The 17,796-nt window shown below is 41.0% G+C and overlaps 1 protein-coding gene across 5 annotated transcripts in view; it reads left to right on the top strand.

Moving 5' to 3' along the window:
• The window catches only part of ZNF827 (zinc finger protein 827), a 100,732-nt gene that overhangs the window by 45,751 nt on the left and 37,185 nt on the right, over positions 1-17,796 (top strand). For all 5 annotated transcript variants that reach the window (XR_004240135.1, XM_032108945.1, XM_032108944.1 and 2 more), the window contains exons 5-7: positions 5,097-5,330; positions 16,431-16,679; positions 17,377-17,434. Coding sequence is in view for 4 of the 5 variants with exons in the window: in XM_032108945.1 (XP_031964836.1) it covers positions 5,097-5,330; positions 16,431-16,679; positions 17,377-17,434 (541 nt within the window). In the remaining variant the exon portion in view is untranslated. The remainder of the gene's footprint in view (positions 1-5,096; positions 5,331-16,430; positions 16,680-17,376; positions 17,435-17,796) is intronic.

Genomic DNA, 17,796 nt, shown 5'->3' with positions numbered 1-17,796 from the left:
GGTGAAATTTTGAGGGCACAGCAGCAGGCCTGGTCATTCTCCTTTGCTGTCTCTCATTGTGCTTGACTCCAGCTCCCTAAACACAGAGCAGCTTTAAAGATGATCAGGATAGTTAGCTTTTTCCTCAGCCATGACTGGTCTCTAATCTCTGTAGCTGTAGTCTGGCATCACTGATAAAATTATACGAAGGTGCAGTGATGTACTGTGTCATTGTCATCACGGTTCCCTTCAACCCAGACTCCGTGGATGCTTTTTCTCATGGCCTTTTCATGGCAGAATTTTTGTTGTGGATTCTGTTTTCTTCCTCATCTTCTTTCAGACAGATGGAACTGTGACCAACTTCTTGCTGATTGTGACTTGTAATATTGAGCTTGGCTTGGAAGTAATCAGCCCATTTTTCCTCTTTCAGTTATAAACATTTTGGGCATTTAGAAATCCTCTTAAGTGGACTGATGGAGTTAGCAGCTTCTACCAGAGCGTTTCAGATTAGTGGCAGATACCCAAAGCTTTTCTTGTGGCATTTGGCAGTTTCAGGAAAGTGTTACAACTTTCATCATCTACTTTTGCCAAATGGCTCAAATGATTCCAGTTGCCGGGAAGATAAAAATCAGCAGTCTGGAATATTCTTTGATCTGTGTTTTTTCTGGATATGGAATGGAACAAATGGAGCATTATCCACCATGCTTGAGAGATTCCTGCCTGTTGGTTTCATTTGCTATGTGGGTTTGTTTTGTTTCCTCGCTGTGTATTTCAAAATTAAATTGCTGGGGGTTTTTTTATTCAGTCTGCAGACAACACATCCTTCATTCTGTTCTCACTGCTGTTCAGAATGAATGTAAATTAAATACAAATTAAGGAGATGTGTGTGTATCTATTTTTGTATGTAGGTGGAAGATACTCTTCCTTCTGGGGAGTAATAATTTTGTTGTTCAAATATACTTTAATGATCTTCAACATACTCTTTTTAATTCTTGTCTAGTTTGAATTTTTTTAGGAATCCTCAGTCATGGGATTTTTAAAAACTGGTCATAGTAAACTTTTATTTCCCTTATTTGCAATGTTTTTTTATTACATCTGTTTATTGTTTTCCCTAAAAGGGCTAGTGGATGCATTATACTTGCTATTTCCCATGTGTTACCAATTTTGTCCATAGTTGTGGATCCAAGATGGGACAGAGGCAAGAGTGGTGGGGACTTTTGTTGTTTAGGGGGTCTTTTTTATGCTGTGGGTTTTTTTCCCCTCTAGCTTTAATGTATGGATCTGATAGATGAGACAACCACCCCGTTTTTATTTGTCCTTCTGTTTTAGGCTTCATTTACATTAGAATCTGCTTATTTCAAGAAAGAGTAAAAACCCTATTAATTGGAGTAATTGGCTTGAAACTGACCCAGTAGTTGTCTGATTTTGTTTTTGTTTTCTGCGGAAGAAAAGTAAGGCAAATAACTCTTCTATTTTTGTGATTTATCTACAGTTTAGACATTTGTTTTTTAGAAAACATCGGTCAAGGAATGTGCTGCCAGTTAATTAAAGAAATAAGACTCTACTTCTGTCCTAATTTATTAATTCCCTCTTCTGTCCAAAACAAAGCAGCTAGAGTAGGCAGAATCAGTGACTGAGGTAAGAACAACAGTCTGGGATTCTTTTCCTTCGTGTAATCCTGCCAAAGGCACACCTTCAGGCCTTCCTCTGGGTTGGGGGACCCTGACTATGTTTTATATTTCTCATGGGTGAGGTATTGTAAACACACAGATTATGCATATCTCATGAAGAGCTCATTTAGATTATGGCTGATGCTGTGCTGGTTGACCTGTTACCAACATGGTTTTGGTTATCACTGTTAGCCTGGATGATGGCTCAGAAGGGTGAGGAGGCAGTGGCTCCTAGCAGCATGTGCTGTCACTGAGGGTGAGCTCATATGGGGTAGGGAGAGAAAGGGAAAGGTGGACAGAAGAAAGGAGGGGAACTCAATTCGTTCTGGATCTGTCACTTCATAGGCTCAGTCATGTTGGAAAAGATGTTTGAGATCATTGAGTCCAATCCATGACCAAACACCCCCTTATCAACCAGGCCACAGCACTGAGTGCCACGTCCAGTCTTCCTTAAACACCTTCAGGGATTGTGACTCCACCACCTCCCTGGGCAGCCCATTCCAATGTCTAATGACTCTTTCTGGAAGAAATTCTTCTTGATGACCAACCTGAACTTCCCTTGGCGTAGTTTGGGAGTATTTCCTCTTGTCCTGTCGCTGGCTGCCAGGGACAGGAGACTGACCCCCACATGGCTACAGCCTCCTGTCAGGGAGTTGTAGAGAGTGATAGTGACCCCTGAGCCTCCTTTTCTCCATGCTGAACACCCCCAACAAGCTCCCTCAGCCACTTCTCATAAAACTTGTGCTCCAGACCATTCAGCAGCTCTGTTGCCTTCTCTGGACTCACTCCAGCCCCTCAGTGTTCTTCCTGAATTGAGGGGCCAAGAACTGGACTACCACTAAACTATTTAAACTTTGACATGATCTACCTCGAATTTTCTGGTCCTCTGAGCTATTAGAACTTGTCTTCTCTTAGTGGGGTTTGAGGATGCCCTGGAATGAAGAGCATAGAGGCACCACCTTACACCTGCCCTTGGATTTGGTCAAACTGACTGCTGACTTTTGGCTTGGTGATAAGAGGATTTTAAAAAAATGCTAATTTCTTCCAAAAGCCCTCCTTTTGATCCTTTTTCTTGTGGTAGGATGATCCAATAAGCATCTGCCACTGCATACCATAGCACCTAACTCTTGAAGTAAGTTCCTTGTTTAAGTCTGTGATATTACATGAATTCTGTTACAGAGATTCTGTTTGTTTATGGATGCTTTTGCCATGGTGTATGGTTGCAAACTTACACTGATCCATGTGAGTTAAATATCACCTCTATTTTAAATGGTGAAAGTGTGTAGGCTCACCCAGCCTGTAGTGCTTCCTCTACCTGGCTCGTTTTCTGCTCTGGTTCATGGCAGAGACAAGGCTGGGTCCACAGGTTAATGGTTGTTCTCAGTGGGTCATCTTTACCTCTTTACTCAGACTCATGCTTCCTTTATTTTCTGGGACAAATTTGAATTATTACCTTTTTGAAATGAATAAATTTAAAAGACTTTTTCTTTCCTCAATGTTCTCTGAAAGTTCAGGCAGACTGCTCTCTCTCGGTTGCACTCAGATCCTGGTGGAGTTATTTTTCATATCAGCATAGCAGGTGGAGTGGCATGTTGTAAAAGCAAAGGACAGCAGAAGGTAATTCAGCAGAGAAGGTTTGGATTTTTTTTTTTTTTTTGGTGACCATTCATCACCCCAGGTCAAACCCCAGAATAGACTGAGGCCAGGATAAAAAAGATAGATAGAATTTTTTTGTTAGTACCTAGGTAAAGTTAAGACTGGCTTGAGAGTTTTAATGTTTCATATTTCTGCTTTGTCTTTTCTTAAGAAAAAAAGAATAAAAGCAATTCCTTGTGCTGGTGGAAGTGTCTATAGGTCATGTTAAAAATTAGATATAAGGTAAGGCAATTTCTGAAGTGAGTAGCACTAATGTGTATGTGCACATTGCTTATGTGTGCACTCATTATACCACTTGCCTTAGTCCTGTTCTTTGGTAATGGCTTGCCAACCAACAAGGAGGAAAATCAAACAACTCTGAAATAGAAATTGAAAAGATGTGTTGTGGTACAGGGTAATACAGTAGCTTGAAAAATTATTAGAACACCCCCAAAGACAAACACAAAACAAAAATTGAACTGTGTGGAAATGAACAAAGGCTCAAAGTAGCAAATTTAAGTGTCTAGTTCTGATAAAGATGGCAATTGTACCTCATATTTTAGAGTTTGGGTCTCTGGGAGATGGTGAGCACTCCATGGTGGGATCAGGAATTTGGTTTCTCTAGGAATTTTGGGGGAATTGCTGAGAAGGAGAGTATCTGAGGAAAAAAGCCAGAAAAGTGAGGGGCCTTGAGAGTAAGAAGTAAGAAGCTATGGAGGAGAAAGTAGACCAAGACTTTAAGCAGTAAATGTTGCCAGATTTTGTTGGGGACAATGCTCTGTCTTTTGTGTTTGCAAAGACAGAAGTTTAGGGAGGTGGGAAAGATGTAAACTCGCCAAAGTTAAAGGCACTCAAGGAATCATCTGCTGTGTGTTACTGGGAATTTGAAGTGATGTTTCAGTCAAGAAAAGGTCTCGAGGCAGGGAAGGAAGTATCTCTTCATGGTTAAACATAAAAAAAGTTATAAGAATATTTACTTGAAAAATAATGCAACTTCTTTAGCCTTCTGCTTGTCATGCATCTGCCCATGAATTTATGTTGGCTGGGCTTGGAAGTATTGTTGAAGAGCTGCTCCGGTTTTATCCTTTTAATCAAACACAGTGCAGAGGATCTACTACTGTCAAAGGGTATCAGAAAGACCCTTCAAGAACAGCGCTGCTCAGTGTGTAAATTTTAAGCAGCCCCCCAAAGTCTCCTTACTTTCCTCTGAGGCTGTACAGCTGCTTAGATGGAGTATTTGAAAGGAATATTTTAAACTTAACTCTTTCTTTCTATGGATATAGCACTTGGAACAGTGCAGAGCTGTTTTCTGAAAATCCCTCAGTTCTCATTCTTAACATACCAACTTTTAGGACCTAAGAATTTGCTACATTTTCCCTTTTACTCCCCTTTAGGTTTTCTATCTTCCTATTCCTCATCTCTTGTCTCTCTACCATGCTCTAAAAACTTCACATGTCGTATCCATGGGCTTTGCCAAATTTGCCCTTACATGAAATGGTGTTTTAAACTTCCACCAAGCTTATAGAAGACCTACAAACCAATGACCAGGGAAGTGCTTTTAGGAGGAGTAGAGGAAAAAAAGTGAGAGGATCTTCTCTTGAGCTTTGGTACATGCATTTTTTATGTTTCAAAACTCCCTTTGTAGAAAAGGTGCAGAAGTTTGTTTGCCACTTGAAGCACCTTTGAGCACAGTGTGATGTGTCTGCTTCCAGTACCTGCTCTAGCATTTCTCAGGTTATGGTTTCTTCCTGTTACTAGCTGCTCCAGGATTATATATTACACTAAGTCTTACTTCTTTCCTTCTCTTGACAGCTGCAAATCAAAAAGAGCCCTTGACTCCTAATTTTAAAGTGAAGGAGGAGCCTAAGGATGAAGAAGCTGCAAGTTCAGCTGTGTCTCAGTCCAGCTATGTGTTCAGCCAAGAATCTGAAGCCTCAGCTCCAAACATCCCCGAAGAGAAACTCAAGCCACAAGAAGCACAGGCAAATGTGATGAGGCAGGACATGTCAGTCAAGGCAGCATCTGAGCTCCTCATGAAGCTCTCAGGTAGATATTTAATAATATTGAATTTCTTAATTATTTTTTTGTGTATGCTGGCAGGGTTGCCTTGCAGAAGGTAAGTTCAGCTTTAGTAGTAAGCTAAAGAACAACTGAAAAGGTCTGTCTGCACAGTGTCGTGTACATGGAACATCTCCGTTTGGCCTGTAGCCACAGTATCTAATTATCTCTGCTCTGATTTTCATGTCAATAACTATGGAATAAGTCAAAAGAAATGATGCCTTAAAGCTTTGAGGTGCCATAATTTTGAAAATGTACAAAACCACGTTAATACCAATTTATTCACGTGTCACTTTATTAACATCATAAGAAAGTGTCTGTACTTTACTGCATCTGACATAGCTTTATAAAATATGACTTTTAAAGCCTTTTGTTTTTTTCTGACAATATATTGTATTCAAAATTTCAAGATACACTGGTAAAAAAAATTATCTAAACTCAGCCAGCTTTCTGCATTTAGCAAGGCCACTTGAACTTGCCTACATTGATTCAATGATAGATTCTTCTTCCAGACAAGGAGACAGTGTACACACACAGGTAATGTTAAAGCTGAAGGGAGTCAAATAAAAATGTATATTCTGCTAATTATGATTTGGCTACCTGTCAGAATTGAGGTTTAAGAGAAAGTAAAAGGGTTGAATTCTTCCCACTGGGATCAGGTGAAGTAAATGATGAAAAGGCTTTGAACTTCTAACAGACCAATTTTAGGATCAAGACATGAAAGTCAGTGTGGCAGGCTGGGTTTTGTACTTCTGTACCTGAACTGGATCTGATAGATTTTAAGTCTTCTCCAAAACTGGACAAGACTTTTTTTTAATTATGCCAAAGTCATGCAAGAAGTGCTGGTGGGAATACTTAAAGTTTAGTAACTTCTGAGATCCCTGTCAAACCTACCTGCAATCATTTGTCGATTGGATGCTCTCAACCTTGAATTTGAGCTCAGATTTGTACCTGAAAGACTTGAGTTGACTAGGATTTCCCCCATAAAACATGTAATTAATTCACTCCTGTTCATGCCTCCACACTATAATTGCAGAAGAATTTGAATCATTGATTTGCAAGCCTTCCATGTTAGTGGTGTAAAAAGTGCTTTCCAAGTACAAAAGCTGATCAGAGCAGCAGTTTCCAGATTTTTCCCAGACTCCCAAATACTAAATATTTGGTTATTGGTGTAGTTCACTGTTACTGCTGGTAACTGGTTTGAGTGGGGTGTTTTGGTAGCAAAAGTTTGCAGCCTAATGAATGCTAAGCTGTGACTATTTTTCTTGGTACATATAAATTTATGTAACTATAAGGAAAGAGCTCCGTAATTTAATGTTTTGTCAAGTACTTCAGAGACACAAGTGGTCTGGATTGTCAGTCTGGAGTTCAGCACAAGCAGGATGTTTTTAAATTGTTTTATTGCTGACTATTATGTTAGAATATTTGTGCCTTAAATACCTGTTTATATGAGAGAAATCCTTCATGTATAAAATCTTGGTCAAGTCTTCAGCTTGTGTTGGGACCTCCCAGGCTTTAAAGACTGTAGTAAGAAATATACCAGTGTAACATTTCTCTTACAAGCTCTTAGGAACTGAGCAGTTTTTGCTGACAGTGGTCTTTTTGGCTAATCCATAGATTAGGAGGTGAAGAGTGACTAGGATTTATGAAGTCGGTGTTCCTGCCGTCAGTATTCTGTCATCAGCCAGGGGGTGGGGTTACACCCAGTTTGTCACAGACAGTTTTCAACTTGCACTTCCCTGAATTACCATCTAAGGCAGAAACTGTAGAGGAAAACACTAGAGGAAAACTGAGATACAGTTTAATATAGGACAACTACAAGGGGAAGATTTAAGATGAATGGCTTCTTTAGTGGGTTTTTGGGGTTTTTTTTAATCTTTATCTGGTAGAATACTCCCAGATCACTGGGACTTCCCAACCTAGTGTAAGCAATTCTGTAGCCTGGTTTTGGTGAGTTAGACCTTACTTAAACAATTAAGCCACTTCTTCATAGAATCATAGAAGGGACCTTAAAGGTGACAGAATCATTTAGGCTGGAAAAGACCACCAAGATCATTGGCTCCAACCATTGACTGATCACCACCTTGTCCTGGGCCACAGCACTGTGTGCCACGTCCAGTCATTTCTTGAACACCTCTAGGGATGGTGACTTCACCACCTCCCTGGGCAGCCCATGCCAATGCTTGGCAACCCTTTCTGTGAAGGAATTCTTCCTGATGTCCAGCCTGAGCCTCCCCTCCTGCAGCTTGAGGCCATTTCCTCTTGTCCTGTTGCTGGTTGCTTAGGAGAAGAGACTTCCCTGGCTACAACCTCCTTTCAGGGAGTTACAGATTACAATCAACTGGTTCCAGCCCCTCTGCCATGGGCAGGGACATCTTCCACTAGAACACATTGCTCAGAGCTTCATTCAATATGGCCTTGAACACTTCTAGGGATGGGGCATCCACATTTCTTCCTGAGCTACTTCTTCAGATTAAAGGGAAAACAAGAACAAACTTCCTCCTTTTTCATGCTACTGGAAAGAAACAAAAAAAATGGAATGAGTATATCTTGATGTTTTACTCTTTGTGGGAAATCGTCAGTCAAGTGCCCTTGTTAGATTTGATATATTTTATTATTGGGTTTGAGTCAAGTCCTTCCAGACTCTTTATATTCTTGGTTAGGACTGAATGGATTGTGTTCTTGCTTTGTTATTTTCCCTTTCTTCTGCGTAATACTAATCACCAAAACCTGCACCACATACAAATTCAGCAAGGGATTTCCAACATAATAGTATTGTGCTCCCTGCATTCCTGACATACGTGCTGCTGTTATCCTGAGCAAGAATATTGCTGATTGTTTCAGCCTCCTGGGTGGGAGCCTCTTGGGATTTGGGCATAGACCTTGCTATCTCCTTCCATGTGAAGGATAAACTGGTTTATATTTTTCACTGGGAAACCTCTTTTCCCAAAACGAGGTGCTAATGTTGCCAGCTCTTAGCTGTACAGGGTAGTGGAAGGCCTTTCCAGCTCTGGAGCCTGGTTTGGTCTGGTACGTACTGTAAGGTAGATTTACTCCAAATCACCAGCCCCTTGTCAGGCCCCATTTGTCAGCCACTCAGAAATGGCTCTAGAGCTAGGAAAAGTTAGAATAATAAACATCTTCTGCTGTGGTAGAACATTAACAGAACATTTGTTAGTTGCCATTGTAGAAGCAGATGGACAGAAACAAGAGAAAATCACACACAGCTACTTTAGTTCTACAAGACAAGGCTCTCTCTTTCAAGCTGGCAGGCTGCTGGGACGCTTGCTTCTAGCAACAAGACCAGTGTGAGATCAGGCCCGCACATGACTTTGGTGGAACTGGACCTTTTACACCAGTTCTCTCTCTCCCATGTTCCCCTGGGATTCAGTTCATAGGCGTGATACCTACTCACTCTTCTTCCAAAGGATTATCCAGGCTAAGAGGGCTCATGTCTCTTGGGCCTGTCTAGGCAGAACCCACTTCCATCCAAATGGTGAGGACAAATCTTCCTAACAATCAAACTGCTATTTCAGAATAAATCAAATGCCCATTTGAAAGAAATGGTGCTTGGGAGTTACCAGGCAAAGTTCAAGCAGACTTTCAACCTCCAGTTTACAGAAGAAAATAAAATTCACGCCATGATATGTATGAGTGCACAAAGGTGAGGTGGGAATTCTGTCCATTGCTAAGTTTTGACTGAGACTAGATCCAGTGGTGAGCAAACAGATTTGAGGAGATAGTGGAGTGGGGCAAATTGCTGTCATCTCTGTTTGGAAGGGTGCCATCCCTGCAAGATTTTACATTCCCATTCAATATTGCATAAAATCAGTTAGAATAACTGTTTTTTACATTCTTACAAGTTCTCTTTTGTGGAAAAGCTAATTTATTTCTCAAAATACTTAATTAAGTGGTGCCCTCAATGATTCCTGATCAGTTTCATACACTCAGTCTTATAAATTGAAAGGTAGGTTTCAGAGAAGATTGAAATTGAAAATAAATATTTGCATTTACATGCCAATTTTAGAGCTGAAAAACTCATTTTCTGCTGAAATAGTCGTGCTGCTGATATGTTTGGGGCACATATTAGCTTTTAGAAGCATACAGTGTTCTGGCTTCTTGTCTGAAAATGAATGCATAGGTGGAGGAGTATAATTTCTATACCAGCTACTAGCACTTTTCAAGTAATGTTTTACCCAGGGATATTAGTATGTCTTAGAAATGTTGTCTGAATCACATTTACCTTTATTTCAGATGTATCCTCTTCTTGAAATGTGTTCATTTTGCATGTCAGCAGTAACTGAGGGTGTTTTCCTCCTCTCTTTTTCAGTGGGTCAGTTCCCCATGTACTGCACACCTCCTTGTTATCCCAAGCAAATGTGTGACCTTTGTGCTGTTTGGTTCCTTTGGATTTTTTATTCTTCAATCCTCGGGTCACACAGTGTTCTCTTGTAACACACCAGTACCAACAAAGTGTCTTAATTTTGGGTTATCTGCACATGCAATTAGTGCATACTTCATGACCTCAGCACACAAAGTGAGGTGTTGCTCTGTTCCAAAAGCATTCCTGATCAACTCCATTTATTGTCACCTAATTATATGATAGTTCCTCTTTTGGAACAACTGGTTATTACAGGGGAGGGGTGTGATGGGTTTTTTGGCATTTTTTGATGAAGCCTTTATCCACTTAGAAATGTTTATGGTAATTTTGTATATCGTGCCTTGTAGTTAATTTTTTTGACACTGTATCATACGTTTAATTGAAATCACATGGGTTAGAACAACAATTTTAAAAGAGTAAAACGAGGGGAAAAGACTGATAGTACAATTCTAGCATATGGTAAAGGCCAGAACTAACCTTGCTGCATATTTCTTTTCCACAACATTGTGGACTGCTTTGGGTAGTGCCTGTGTGGAGTTAGGCTGCTCTTTGGAGATCCCTGTTGCTGGTACCTCGTGAGAGTCCCTGCACCTGGACTGATTGCAGGAGAGCTGTCAAGGCCTTGATAACGGGCAGAGGAGGCAAAATACAGGGAAGTCTGTTGTTCCTTGGTGCTTCTGTAGGAGCCCAGAACGTAAGTGGTGAAGTGTGTGATCTGAAATAAGACTTTGTGGGAACTAGAGAAATGGCAAACCACGGCAAGTCACATAGCCAGATTATACCCTGCTACTAGCCAAGTGGGTGTTTTGGGTTTTTATTTTAACCAGGTTCTTCAAGCAGGGTCTTGCAGGTAAGCACCACCATCCTGCCATTTAAATGGAAGGAGCAGCAGATGTCTATCACAACTCTAATTAGTCTATTGCTTTAATTTGCTCCATTTCTTTTCCTTGGCTCTCATTTCTGTGAAGCAGCTTGTAGTTGCAAAATTCTGTAACATGGGAGTTCAGAGGTTCCACTTTTAAAAATATGAGCCATTTCATGATTTTTTTTTTTAATGCAGGATCCTGTTACATTGATTCATTGACGTTGTCTTATATAAAACAGCAGTTTGTAAAAAGTACTAGCAAAATAAAGCATCAAGCACAGTGCCCTAGGGAACATCAGATGTTCCTTGTTGTGTCTCTGTAGCAGAACCTTCAGGGCTCGCCAACTGTTCCCTACCTCTGAGGTTTTATTTAAGCTGTTTTAGGGCATGTTTATTTCTAGCAAATCAGAACAATTAGCATAACAAAACGCCTGATTCTCTGTGCTGAAAGCTTTTGAAGCTGGTACAAGTTGACCCACTAGTTACCCCTGTCTGCTTCACTGGGGAGACTGGTACATCAGTCCAATTTATGAGACATATGGGAAAGGCTTTCTTTTCTAAGTTGATTCATAAAGTTGATTTGTAAAGCTGATGGACATTTCAGCAAATATGAGCAACTTAGAATTTTAGTCACAGAGTGGAGTTTTAAACAAAATGGTGGGAAGAAACATGAATGATTTAACAAGTGTTCATTTGATTTTGGCAATGCAAGGTTATTGGACAGCTGTTGTATCAGCAAAAGCAATAATTACTTCATGACTTGTGTTTTTTATGAAATATATCCACTTACCTTTGACTTCTATCTCAAATAAGGGGAAAAGCAGAGTGTGCTGCATTAGGAAGGGTATGTTCAGTGTCCCCTCCAGAGCATGTGAGTGCTGCCTGGAATCACAAAATGGTCTGGGATGGAAGGGACCTTTTAAAGGTCATCCAGTCCAACCCCTCAGCAATGACCAGGGACATCTTCAACACACTCAGGTTGCTCAGAGCCCCTGACCTTGAACATTTCCAGGAATGGGCCATTTACCACCTCTCTGGGCAACCTGTTCCCATGTTTCACCACTCATATTGTAAAAAAAGTCTTCCCTTATATATAGTCTGAATGTACCCTCTTTTAATTTACAACCACTGCCTCTTGTCGTATCACAACAGGCTAAACAGTCTGTCCTCACCTTACAAATCAGCTTTGAGTAATGAAAGGTTGCTGTAAGGTTTCCCTGGAGCATTCCCTTCTCCAGGCTGAACAAGCCCAGCTCTGTCAGCCTGTCTCCACAGGGAGAGTGTTCCAAACCTTCTGATCAGGTCCATCAGGTCATGGCTTCCCTCTGCTGAGAGGCATCAAGGGAACTGAGCCTGTTCAGTCTGGCACAGGGGAACTGAAGGCCGATCTAATTGCAGCCTGCACCTACTTGAAGGAAACTTGGGAAAGTGGTGGAGTTAGCCTCTTCTCCCTGGTGGCAGATGGTAAAGGAAGGGGTGCCAGCTGCAGCTTGGGAAGTTTGGAGTAGACATTAAGAAAAATTTCTAGTGCTGCATTAGAACAAGTGTTCCCTTCCTTTTGAAAGTTCTGCAAGATAAACCCACAGCTGGCCTGGTGCCGAAGGTTCAGGAAATAATTTTGTTTGGAGGGAACCTCCAGGGTCATTTATTCCAGACCTTTGCTCAAAGCAGATCCAATAAGGGCAGGCTGCTGAGGGTCTCACCAAGTTTTGAATGTATTCAGGGATGGAAAACCGAACCTCTCTCAGCAACGTGTGTCAGTATTTCACCATCCTGATGGGAATACTTTTTCCTGTATGTATAAACAGAATTCCCCATGTTCCAACTTGTCTGTTGACTCATCACTGTGTATTTCTGAGAGAAGTCTGACTTTAGCTTCTCTACACCTTCCCTTTATTCCTTAGAGAGCTGTCAACAGCAACAAAGTGTCCCCTTAGTGTTGTTTTCTTGAGGCTGAACAAATCCAGTTTTTGCAGCTGTTCTCCTGTTCTGTCTTGTAGCAGCCCTGTGACAGCCTTGGTTGCCTTCTGAACGTGCTCTGGGATGTCAGTGTCTGTCCTGTACTGGGGAGCCCCAGATAGGGCACAATACCCTAAATGCAGCCTCGTAAATGCGGAACAGAGGGTAAGAATCTCCTCCCTCTGCCTGATGGCTGCAGATCTGATAAAGTGGCCCAAAATATGGTTGGCCTGGGATGCCACAAGGGCATTTTGCTGACTTGTGCTCAGTGGGGACTGGGTTGTGATAGCCTCAATTTTCAGAGATTGAATATGGTCTTTCTAGAACTTGCCAGCCTCTGTCCTAGGCTGGAGAGAGGTGTTGCCTAAGGCTAAATTTCAGAAGTACTCTTACTACTACATCTTATTGAGGTGACACTGTCAGGCCTTCAGGGGTAAATGTTGTACCCTGAGCTTTTAGGTAGCACAAGTATTGTTGTATGTTTCTGCTCTTCTAGGTTTGGGGGGGTTTTTTTAGCACATATCACTACTTTGTGGTTCTTTGCACTTGTGAATGCCAGAGAACTTGAAAACTGGAAGAAATTGCTTCCTCCTGGAACAAGCCTGTCCAGTACTCTATTTCTCATATCTGATGTGGAAAATCGTCTCACTCTATGTGAATGGGATGACATTAATTAAGGCTTTCATAGATTAGATGATTAAAAGTTACACTGCTCTGTAAAGAAACAGCATCTCTGTTGGTTGATAAAGTACATCCATGTGTAAAATAATTTTCTCTGTTTTCTCTTATTTTGTTAAGGTGTTTCTGTATCACAAAGTTAATGGCAGAAAAAGACATATTAGGTGACTTAGTTCATCTTTTGCCACATGTGTCTCAGCACTGCTGTGCTGTTATTCAGAGCCTCACCCAGGTTAGCTTTGAATGAATAGCAGGCCATATTTTGGAGATCACGGTCTGGATACTTCTGAGCTACTTGAGTCTTTTTAGCCCACGGATTTTTGTTGTACTATTATAAAAATCTGACCTGAAGAAAAAAACGTGACTCTCGTATTAACTTCATATTCTGATACATTGCAGATTATTTAACCAGCTCATCTACTGGGTCTGCTATAAAAGTCAAAGATAAAATGATTTTCATTATTTGAACCGGGAGACCTTTTTGTGTACCTGTACTTGACTTGAAAAGCTTTAGCTGCACTATAACTGTGTGAGATACCTATGTAAAGAAATAAGGGCTATCACCTTGCTCTGCAATGAACAGTACAGAAGGGAAAATAATCTTCAAGAAGCTGGAGTTTGACTGCCTATGTGGTGAGACAGGTATGGGCATAACCTTAATTGCAGTGTTTTGCCAGTACAAGATCTAGCACAGCGGGGTTTTATGCCTGTGATTGCTGCTTGTGGGACAGACTGTGACTGTGTTTCCCTTTCATTAGCTCTTGTAAAATTATCAGAAACCCTCCTTCAGTCTTCTCTTTGTGTGTTTGCTTTGGGGATTTAGAGTATGACAGAATTCACATTTGGCAGGGACATTCTGTCAGATCAAAAGGGTGCAGCTGGGAAGATAAAGGTCAAAGGAAATGATCAAATATGTAGATTTAGTTAGGGCAATTGGAGTGCTTGCTGATGGTGAGGGAGAGAAGGTCACTGGTATTGCTTGACTCTTGCGTTAGTTGGGGTCCTATCAGTTTCTCTGATACAAAAGCATTTGCAGGACAGGGAATTAAACTGTGTGGAGCAGGAACAGAAATAGAAAGAATATTTTAAAAGCAGAGAGAGCAGCAAAGGTCAGCCTGACTCTGCACCTAAATTTGGCAGCTGGGTGCAGTGCTCAGTCTGTCAGACATCTGAAGAAGTCATTTGTTTGCGGAATTACCTGAGCAAGCTTTTGATTGACAGTGTTACCTGATGCGTTCCTTTGCTGCTCTGTGTTCACTTTCAATGCACAGCATGCTATTTTTACACTTTTAAACACAGATGCAAGGTTCTGTGGTTTTATAATAAGAGAGTAATGGAAGCTTTAAACAAAAAAAAAAAAAAGAAAGAAAAATCTTCTTAACAGGACAAAAAAGAAAGGCATTATGATATTTCTAACCGGTCTTCAGCTGAGAATTCACTATAAAAATTTCTGAAGTCTGAGATGTATCTGTGGATAGTAGATGGTAAAGATTTTTATCAATGTTTATATGTGTCTTTTAAAGGTCAAGAAATGTCATAAGAAAAGATTGAAAGCACTTCATGTAAATTGTTTCTGGAACATATCCAAGTGGCTTTTATCTCCTGGCTTCAATTTTTTTTTTTTTAAGAGCTGTACGAAGTAAAGCCACTTTTTCTCTACTCCAGGAATGTGGAGAGAGGGAAAACCCAAGGTAATGAAAAAGGACTTGGTGACACATACCAGTTTAATTTTAGGCAGAATGCTTATGCCTTCACAATAAAGGGATTCTGTTAATCTTTTGCGGGAGACAACAGCATGACACCGAACAGCTGAGGAGGTTGAAAACATTTCTGGGGATAACCAAACCATGTTTTGGTGCTTCTGAGATCCACTGTAATATTGGGTAATTGAAAACAGAAGGCCTGAAACTTTTCCACTTGGAATAAAATCGGTGAAGACGACACACTCACACGTGAGTTACAGAGGATGGTGAAAACAGAGAGAGCAGCAACACATTTTGTTGCACCAATTCCTTACCTGGGTGTCCCTTCTGGTATTTAACTCTGTTCATGCATTTATTTATATTCTTGGTTCTCCAGGCATATTGCCTTTTTTAGGCTGCCTGTTTCTGGAGTTTCTGGTCAGCATCCAGCCAGCAGGAGCAACACCTCATTGGGCAGCTCTGCCATGATACCAATGCCCTTTCAGGAGTGCTCTGAATGAAAATTCATCAGGGGAAAAAAAATCATCTTTCTCTGAAATGAAATTGAGAATAAATTCTACAGGTCTTCAACTTCTCTTTTCACAGCAGAAAGTCTGAAACAAAAGGGCTGTATAGGTATGTGGAGTGTGGTAAACAAATTACCTTGGAGCCTTGATTTTGAGATTTCAGGGCATTTTTTCTGAGGAAAAAATTATCACTTACCTTGCAGCCAAACCAAAGCATTCAGCAGCTTCCAAGGAATCCCAAGTGTAGAAAATGAACTAGAAATTGGCTTCTAGACTATGGTTTTGTTTGCTAGACCTGTAATGCTAGAGAGGAAGGCAAGGAGGGGAGGATATGGACTTGACAAAACTGGTCATCAAGGTTAATGGACCTTGTAATGTATGAGGGAATATCTGTCAGCCTTGAGAAAAACATGAGCCCCAGAATACTCCTCTCATCCTGAAAGCTTGTGCAGGTGTAACAAACAGGTTCTTCACACGGTTGTCTGGAATTTTCCACAAAAGCCAAAGAGAGTGGAAGAGGAAAAGATGAGGTTTCCTCCTCTGCCCCTATCCCCATGCTGATAATTCTGACTGTTGGTGCTGGTACTTCTGCTGATGCAGAGTAACTTGGAGTTGTGAGAGACCTTCAGTGCCCACCTTAGGAGAGCTGAAGTGTAGCTTCAACTCCATTTACTAAATAGAAACAAAGCTTCGCTTACTGGTGTGTTATCACACATTCAGTATTCATAGAAAGTGATGTAACTCTCATATTTGCAAATATGCAACTGTTTTCTGCTCTCTAGTTTGAAAAATTATTTTCAAGAGCATGCTTCTATTTATGACAGCCAGAAGAATACTGAGGCTGTCAGCTGCTTGATTTCCTTCCCATTTGCAGGGATGCGGTACACAAATTATAACTTGGTAATTGTGATTTCTGCTTTGAGCACTCTGAAAAATTGCAGCCTAATTAAATAATTATGGTGCTTGTTTATTTTTTTTTTAAATACATATTTGCAGCTGAGAGTTTCAAGGAAAACCAGACGGTAAAGATAAAGGAAGAACCGATGGAGGTTGACATCCATGACTCGCAGGCTTCGGTGTCACCCAGCCAGCCCAGCCAAAATGTTGGCTACAGCACTTTATTGGGGCGAGACATCAGCGAGCGCATCCAGAAGGCACCTGAAGGCCGTGTGCTCCCAGAGAGAAATCTCTTCAGCCAGGACATATCAGTGAAGATGGCGTCTGAACTGCTCTTCCAGCTATCAGGTAAATCCAGTGCAATTGCTCCATAGCTGGAGTTAAAGAACAAAATGAGATTTTTTTGTATAACCCCAAAGTTCTATGAAACTGTGAGATCACCAGGGCTGAAAAATAATAGGAGTTAGAACCTTCCTACCCTCACACTTGAAACACAGAGGCCTTGCCAAATGTCTCCCATAGTTTGCATATGCTTTAAAGCACTGTGGCAGCCAGGTCAGGTTCACAGTATTTCAACTGAGTTGGAAAAGCCAGAGTTCAGCTCCTGTATTTTTGAAAGCTAATTAAATAATTTGTGACGACTGGTTTGATCCCTGTAGAGGGGAATCTGCAGATGGCAGTTCCTGGCCTAAGTGGCCAGTGGCTGCAGGATGCAGCACTCCTGGGGTTGCACTGCCCACTTCCCTTGGCAAAGGAGGTGAACCTCATCTGTCATTCATACAAAGGCACTGGAACCAGCACTGTTCAATGAACACTTGCACTGCACACTCTGCATGGAGCACTGACGTGTGGAGCTGAAAAAACTTGTTGGGTGTCAGTTTAAATAAAGTCATGCCCATTCTCTAATCATGCTGGAACCATTTACCCTAAATTACCCTGGCTTATGCTGTTACCTGAAAGCATTAAAATAGTTTTGCTGAATAAAATCTGATAGACATCATATGACATATGCTAATCACAAAAACCCGCGTGTGTTCCTCTGCAGAAAAGGTGAGCAAAGAGCACAACCACAATAAAGATAACACCATCAGAACTACAGCCAGGTAAGTACAGCCCATGGTTACCTGCAAAACTGCACTGTAAATAGCATTGCTTCCTCTTGCCTTGTGAACTCAAACCTGCCTATGTCCTGCAAATGTGACCTGATAGTACAAATGTAAGATATTTCCATGAGTAATGGAGCCCATGTCTGAAAAGCTACAAATATGGATTTGATTGCTTAGGGTTTGTAAGACAAAAACCTTTTGGGCCAAAATGACTGTTCTCCTCTGATCAAGTATTCACACATCATTTTAAGAATTACTTATTCTATTTTTTTTCAACAAAAAATGAAACTTAAACTGCATGGTACATGCAGTGCTTGCTTGAGGGAAGACCAGGCTGCCAACGGGATTTTAAGACATGG

The sequence above is a fragment of the Corvus moneduloides genome, chromosome 5 (assembly GCF_009650955.1).
Source record: "Corvus moneduloides isolate bCorMon1 chromosome 5, bCorMon1.pri, whole genome shotgun sequence".
NCBI classification, from domain to species: domain Eukaryota; kingdom Metazoa; phylum Chordata; class Aves; order Passeriformes; family Corvidae; genus Corvus; species Corvus moneduloides.
Note: the sequence above shows the minus strand (reverse complement) of the source record. Positions and strands in the feature narration are given on the sequence as shown.